Source organism: Penaeus monodon, chromosome 3 (genome assembly GCF_015228065.2).
Source record: "Penaeus monodon isolate SGIC_2016 chromosome 3, NSTDA_Pmon_1, whole genome shotgun sequence".
Lineage (NCBI taxonomy): Eukaryota > Metazoa > Arthropoda > Malacostraca > Decapoda > Penaeidae > Penaeus > Penaeus monodon.
Genome location: NC_051388.1, coordinates 40,743,685 through 40,751,184, shown reverse-complemented (window position 1 = coordinate 40,751,184; position 7,500 = coordinate 40,743,685). Strand labels below are relative to the sequence as shown.

General features: G+C 32.8%; 1 protein-coding gene across 1 annotated transcript in view; it reads right to left on the bottom strand.

The window, feature by feature from the left end:
* Nucleotides 1–758: 758 nt before the first annotated feature.
* The window catches only part of LOC119594631 (sperm-associated antigen 7-like), a 7,331-nt gene continuing 589 nt past the window's right edge, over nucleotides 759–7,500 (bottom strand). The window contains exons 2-6 of the mRNA XM_037943684.1: nucleotides 5,474–5,541; nucleotides 4,223–4,311; nucleotides 3,693–3,864; nucleotides 3,172–3,328; nucleotides 759–1,889 (exon numbers count right to left, since the gene is read on the bottom strand). Coding sequence (XP_037799612.1) covers nucleotides 1,750–1,889; nucleotides 3,172–3,328; nucleotides 3,693–3,864; nucleotides 4,223–4,311; nucleotides 5,474–5,541 — 626 coding nt within the window. The 3' untranslated portion in view covers nucleotides 759–1,749. The remainder of the gene's footprint in view (nucleotides 1,890–3,171; nucleotides 3,329–3,692; nucleotides 3,865–4,222; nucleotides 4,312–5,473; nucleotides 5,542–7,500) is intronic.

The window sequence follows — 7,500 nt, the reverse complement described above, 5'->3', positions numbered from 1 at the left end:
TTATTTTATTAATTATACTTTAGATTTTTAAAAGTATTCTTTTAAGACGGTTTTTGCAATGAAAATAGACCTTGATGCCTAATTTGTGCCTCAACAAACCTTATGTTCACCTTTGATTATAATTATGATTGCCAAGAAAAGGCAAAATAAAAATAATTTATAGATCTGTTCCATACAGCTTTAATATTTCTAGTTGGTTCTGTAATCTTTATATACATATACATATACATATACATACATATATATATATATATATATATATATATATATATATATATATATATATATATATATATATATATATATATATAACATGGTGCAATTTATAAATGTTCCTTGTGATACTTTCTTTTTTTGTTTTGTTTGACTGTCATTTTTATTATATCCAATAAAATACTGAGTTTACTCAAAACAAGAATAATGGTTTTATTACCAGGAAAGTGAGGAGAGAGATTTCAGGGTACAGTATATGCTGATGTAGTATTCATAATATTAATTGGCTTAAATTTGTGTATTCGTAAAGTTTTATATTTTCATATAAAAGAATATGTAATTAAAAAAGGCGATAGAAAAATATCTCAAGTCATGTTTATTATCTGCAAAGAATTTTTGGCCATTATTTATATGATAATCAAAGTTATTCAAATTTTTTTTTTTTTTTTTTGACAGCCATGACACTATAAAACATGACAGTGATACAAGAAAATTTTTGAACAAAGAACAAAAACTGGACATGATAAGGATAAGAATAAACCATATTTATTTAAAATCAACTGGTTTCCCAATCATTACAACAATATATATTTTTTTTGTTTGTCAGACTAACACATGTTTTAGTTCTTCCTACAAAAAATATTCTTCAACTTAACAATTTAGGAAGAAGGGCAATGATCAATACATTTTTTTGTAAGTGAACAGTACTCCCTGTACATTCTACAGTAAAATCAACAATCCAACTATAATCTCTTTAACATAACCTTTCACAAGATCAGTTCATAAAAATGCCACACACAAAAAAATTCTTCATTTCATGCCAGTAATGGCCAAACCATTTTTTCTACTACAGAATTAAGTACTGATGACAAGACTTAATCGTATTAAAAACCAAAACATACTGAAAGGTAAGGTAGTTCTTATTCTCCAATATAACCAGTAATGTGTCAATAACTGCACAATATTACAATGCCTACTACAACCTTTTGTGTTTGAACTGTGAGGTAAATAAATATATCTATCTTCACACCACCTGGATTTCTAAATGATGTTGAATGGTGCAAAGTGAAATAGACAACTTAGCATTAATGATCATGTCATATGAGTGAGACCTTGAAATCATGCAAAGTGGATGCTCTTGAGTATCATCATTTCTAATAAAACCTACGTTACCCGTTATCATTATTATTATCATTTTGAAAAAAAAAGTCGTAAGTATTTTGTAGACTCGGAGAAGGAAAAATAATTAAGAGGAATTGGTAACCTGTAAGCAAACGGTGACTTGTACAATTACTTCCTAAAACTTCAAACTGTAAAGTGAGACAAAATGGTAACTATCCACAAAATCACTTTAAAATATCAAACCAACTGGGGGATATGGTACATAAATATGATAATAAGTTTCTAACTTAATCCAAGCAAAGAATTTATTTGAAGGTGAATCGGAAAAAAATGTCAAATGGTGAAATGTACATCTGAAACAACCCCATGGGTGAAAAACAGAGGGTGACGCAACACAACTAAGAAAGAACTTCGTTACGGGTCGTTGCCCTCCTCCTCCTCACTGTGCCCCTGGTGTGGCTCTTCATCTCCGTGGTCTCGCTTCTGCTTCTTGGCATGGATGTCTGCAAGAGCTTCCTCTATTGTCCTTTTGTCTTTCTTCAACTCACTTCGCACTATTTGAAAAAAGAGAAAAATGTGCTGTTAACAGTACTGAACCATAGTCTTTCTTTCACCCAAATTCATACTTAAACTCCTAATATGCTTAGACATTCTGGCAGAAAAAGCTTGACTGGAATACTCTCTTAGTGACAAGGTGTTCAATCTGAACCTAAACATTGGGTTTTCTACCATGGGCAGTTTCCTTCCTTCCCATTTTCTCAGATTACTGCCATATGCTGGACACCCTTCCCATAGACCATCCAACCCTACTCATAAAATAGGAGAGAGAGGATGAGTGTTTTTCCAAAAAGTAACGTAAAGCACTTTTCAAGCTTTCCTTGCAGTAAAGCCCACAACAGATCTTCCATTATATATTGCATTTACCAAGGAACATGCCATAAAAGAAATACTAAAATTAACTACTGAGAGTAAACCTCCCTTTGATTTGCTCTTTATCACTCTCTATCCATTTCTTTCTACCTTTTTCCATATTTTTCCATCTCTCTACTTCTCCCTTCACTGTCTCTCTTTCTTTCTCCGTCTCCTATATCTCCCTCCCTTCCTCTTTTCCCTTCCTCTTTCCCTTCCTCCCTCTCTCCTCTCTCCCCTTTCCCTCCCTCTCTCCTTCCTTCCTTCCTTCCCTCCCTCTTCTTCTTCCCGTCTTCCTCCCTTCCTTCCTTTCCTTCTTCTTTCCTTCCTTCCTTCCTTCCTTCCTTCCTCCTTCCTTCCTTCCTTCCTTCCTTCCTCTCCTCCCCTTCTCCCTCTTCTTCCTTCTCCTTCTCCCCCTTTTCTTCCTTCTCCTTCTCCCCCTTCTTCCTTCTCCTTCTCCCTCTTCTTCCTTCTCCTTCTCCCCCTTCTTCCTTCTCCTTCCCCCCCTTCTTTTTCTTCTCCTTCCCCCCCCCTTCCCTCTCCTTCTCCTTCTCCCCCTTCTTCCTTCTCCTTCTCCCCCTTCTTCCTTCTCCTTCTCCCCCTTCTTCCTTCTCCTTCTCCCCCTTCTTCCTTCTCCTTCTCCCTCTTCTTCCTTCTCCTTCTCCTGCTTTTTATCCTTCTCTTCCTTCTTCTCTTTCTCCTTCTCTTCTTTCTCTTTCTCCTTCTACTCCTCCTCCTTCTTCTTCTCCTTCCTACTTGTCTTCTCCTTCCCCTTCCCTTTCTTTCTTTCCTTCTCCTTCCCATTCTCTCTCTCCTTCTCACTCACCTTCTCACTTCTCTTCTCTCTCTCCTCCCTCACCTTCTCTCTCTCCGTCTCACTCATCTTCTCACCACCCCTCACCTTTTCAACCACAAGATAAAACTCACCAAAACCAAACTGTTTATTGACTTCCAAAATTCTTGCAGAATCCTTCCCTGTTTCCTTGCCAACCAGACGTTCATACTTCTCCGTGAACTTGCTTGAGCAGGGGTCTTTCTTCAGCTGTTTTGCTCTGACTTCATCTTCCTTGCGCTGCTGCTCTTTCTAGAATAAAAAAAAAAAAAGCAAATCCAGTGGGATTCATCACATCGACATAAAAATATTATACATATATACAAGTGCATATTTCATATATACAGATACTTACAAATAAAGAAAGAAATGTATAAATAATTATGTACAAACACAAACACACACACACACGCACACGCACACGCACACGCACACACACGCACGCACGCACGCACACACACACACACGCACACACATACACAAACTCACACACACATACAAACTCACACACATACAAACTCACACACACACACACACACACACACACACACACACACACACACACACACACACACACACACACACACACACACACACATATGATCCCCAAACGTACAAGCATGGCAGCCTCCTTTGCTTTCTCTGGGTCCCACTCTTCGCCATTCTTGTAAGCTTCCAATTCATCTTCAGTCAGTACATATTCCTTTTTAAACACCATCACATGGCGATCAACATCCTCTACCCCAAAAGCATACGTTGTGAGGCCAGCGACATCAGCAACATCTCGGCTGAAAACAAGTAGGTTGTGTAATATGATGAAATTAGGTACCTGCTTGTATCTATACTAACTCTCAAATGCACAGATATAAATATTTTGTGTATGTGAATTTTTGCATTATTAGTCATTTCAATCTAACTGTACAAGATTATGGAGGTTCTATTTCCAGATCAATTCTATACTCTACATTCCATTTATATACAAGAGAAGCCTCTTTCTTAATACACAAATTGATAGTCATAACAATAAATTATAAGTAAATCAAGACATCAAAACTAAGCAAGGCAGAAAAATATATGGTCTAAGTACATGACATATACAACAGAAATATTAAAGATTGTTATTACTACATGTTAATGAAAACTTACACAATACTCCTGGCTACCCTGTCCATGGGCTCAAACTTCTTTTTCATTAGTGTGACATTTTGGATAAATCTGTTTATTCGTTCTTCAATCTGAAAAAGAAAGAAAAATGAAATCACATTTAAGGGGAACTCTAACATTACACATAACTTCACACTGACACAAATCATAACAAATCTCATTATAGATATACTTTTATTCCAGAAGATTGAAAAAATATCTAAACTCTTTACCCCATTCATTATACATAGATAGCTTCACAAGTGCTTAGTCACCAAGGATTCAGTTATTATTACTACTATTATTATTATAAATATTATTATCCTTATCACAATCATTATATTACCATCATCATCATTGCTTTTATTATCAACAATATCAATACAATTAATAATATCAACATTATCATATCATTATATCATTATCAATATTATTGTTATTATTATTATTATCATTATTATTATTATTATTATTATTAATGTTACCACCCCGGTTACTATCATTATTATCATTATTACTGTTATCATTATTTTCACTATTGTTACTATTATTATTTCTATTATTATTATTATTATTATTATCATTATTACTATCATTATCATTATTATCATTATCATTAATATCATTTTATCATCATCAGTATTATTATCATCATCATTATTATTGCCAATATTTTATCATTTTCATTATTGTCATCACTATTATCCTTATTACTATTATTAATACTATCATCATAACTGTCATTATTATTATCATTATCATTATTAATGATATTGTTGTTGTTAATATTATCATCATCATCATCATCATTATCATTATTATTATTATTATTATTATCATTATTATTATTATTATTATTATCATCATTATTATTATTATTATTATTATTATTATCATCATTATTATTATTATTATTATCATCATTATTATTATTATTATCATCATTATTATTATTATTATCATAATTATTATTATTATTATTATCATCATTATTATCATTACTATCATCATTATCATTATCATTATCTTTATGATTATTATGATTATTATCATAAATATCATAATTATCATTATGATTATTATAACTACTACTATCATCATCATCATCACCTTAACATAATTAACAGTAATAATAGTAATAGATATCAAAAATCTTCTTCCTAAAAATTCAAGGAATGTGGTCACCATGTCTTGGTGAATAAAATAGTGAAATCAAAATTAAAGTAAACATGCACTCCCAACATCATGACTCACGTGTTTCCTGAACTGATTCAGTCTCTCTCTCTCTTTGTTCTTTGCCTCTTCTGCTGCTTTCTGTTGCTCTGCATACAAATAAAATATTCTATATTATAAGCATGATCAAAATTCTGAAATCCACTGTAAAAAATTAATTACTGATTACCTTAAAAGAATGAAAGAAAGAAAAAAGAAAAACAATAGAAACTGATTACCAGCTTCCTGTTTCAAACCCTTTTTTTCAGAATTTAATATTGATTGCAAACATTTCTCTAGCAATGCAGAAATGACACATCATGAAATATCATTGCCGAGTGATCTTTTTCTCATTACTTCCACTGGTAGACAGGGGTGAAATGTACCATCCCTGACCCAGGGTGTTACAGCAAAATGAATAATACAAATATGCAAATATACACAAAACACACACACACACACACACACACACACACACACACACACACACACACACACACACACACACACACACACAACAAATAACAATATTACTTGCACAGAGTTGTAGATTAACTAGAGATAATCTGCACAATGAAAGCAGTCAAGTACCATTTTGATACAATAAAATAAATGACAAACATAAACCTTGGGAAAAATGCTTAAGCATAATAGTACTGCGAAGAGGAGACATGGAGTCGTGATATTGCACATGTGTGTGTGTGTGGGTCAGGCCTACAAGCCATACACCTTGGAACTGCTACTCAAGTAAGCCTAATGCCTGAATGTGGGCTGCAAGGCACAAGGATCTAACTGGTTAACATGGACTGTCACAGTCTTTGTCTGGAAATTTACACTGGTAAAATTATTATTTATGAATCACTGAGTAGAATTATCATTACAGAATGAACAAAAAATATCTTACTTAAATGTAGCCAAATAATTTGGACAAAAGAAAATGAAGAGCATGTGGCACTGAAATATCTGTTTATTCATATTTACTTACTAATATTTTTTAGTTTGCATTTTTTTTTGGTTTTCAGCAAGTCATACATATATCTTCTGAATCATAAACCACACAATCATATTTGACAGTAGATTCCTGTCACAGAAATTAAGATCTAAACAAATTAATCATGTTTTTTTTTTACTGTCTTCTGGATTTTTTTTAAGGATATACCACCAATCTATAATAATGCCATAGAAAAAAAAAGTTATTATTTGGTTTAAAAGTAGCACCTGACTTCACTGAAAATTTATCCTTCTCATATCTTTTGATATAATTCCAGACATAATCTGCATTAATAGTTGTACAAACCACCTTACAAAGTGTTTTGCCCCTTTTCCTCCTTCATAACAATCTTGGGGAATTAAGGAATGAAAGGGGGAGTGAAAAATGTGGGGAAGTTGCACGTGAAGAGACGCTGTATAAAGAGAAAGTAGATCTTGAAAGGTCTCTAGATTTTACAGAATTTAAAGCATCTGCAGATTTAACACACAAAGTCTAGGGAACTTACATGCTGTGCTTCAAAGTCTACAGAAATGAAACTTGATACAAGTATGTGGTTATTCGTAATTAGACATTAAAGTACTGCTGTATACTGTCCAAAAATTTATGCTTTTTATGGTTGATGCCAACACCATCCAGAAAATCTAATGAGAGGAAGTAAAATACATAAATTAATATATAAACAGGTGAAATGGATGAACTGAAAGATGGTATAAATATTATTAATAATCAAATTTCTGAGTAACTACAAAGACTTCACCAATTAGCTGACACCAATTAGTCTGGGTATCTTTCTCTGAACCTGATACTTCAGCAAATATAAAAAGACCCATATAATAAGAAAAATGAAGATTATGCAACATGATGTCATGAAAAATTAAGATTTTGATGCATGACATCAAAAAAATTAAGATTTTGCCACATAATGTTAAGAAATATTAAGATTTTGCCATCCTCAGCAAACCATAAACATCCAAATATATATGAAGCACAGAAAGAATTTGGGTAAGTTAGCATGGCCTTTGCAATCTTGCTCAGAATCTTGGAGTTGTTCTAAACTTGGAATAACTACACTGACATT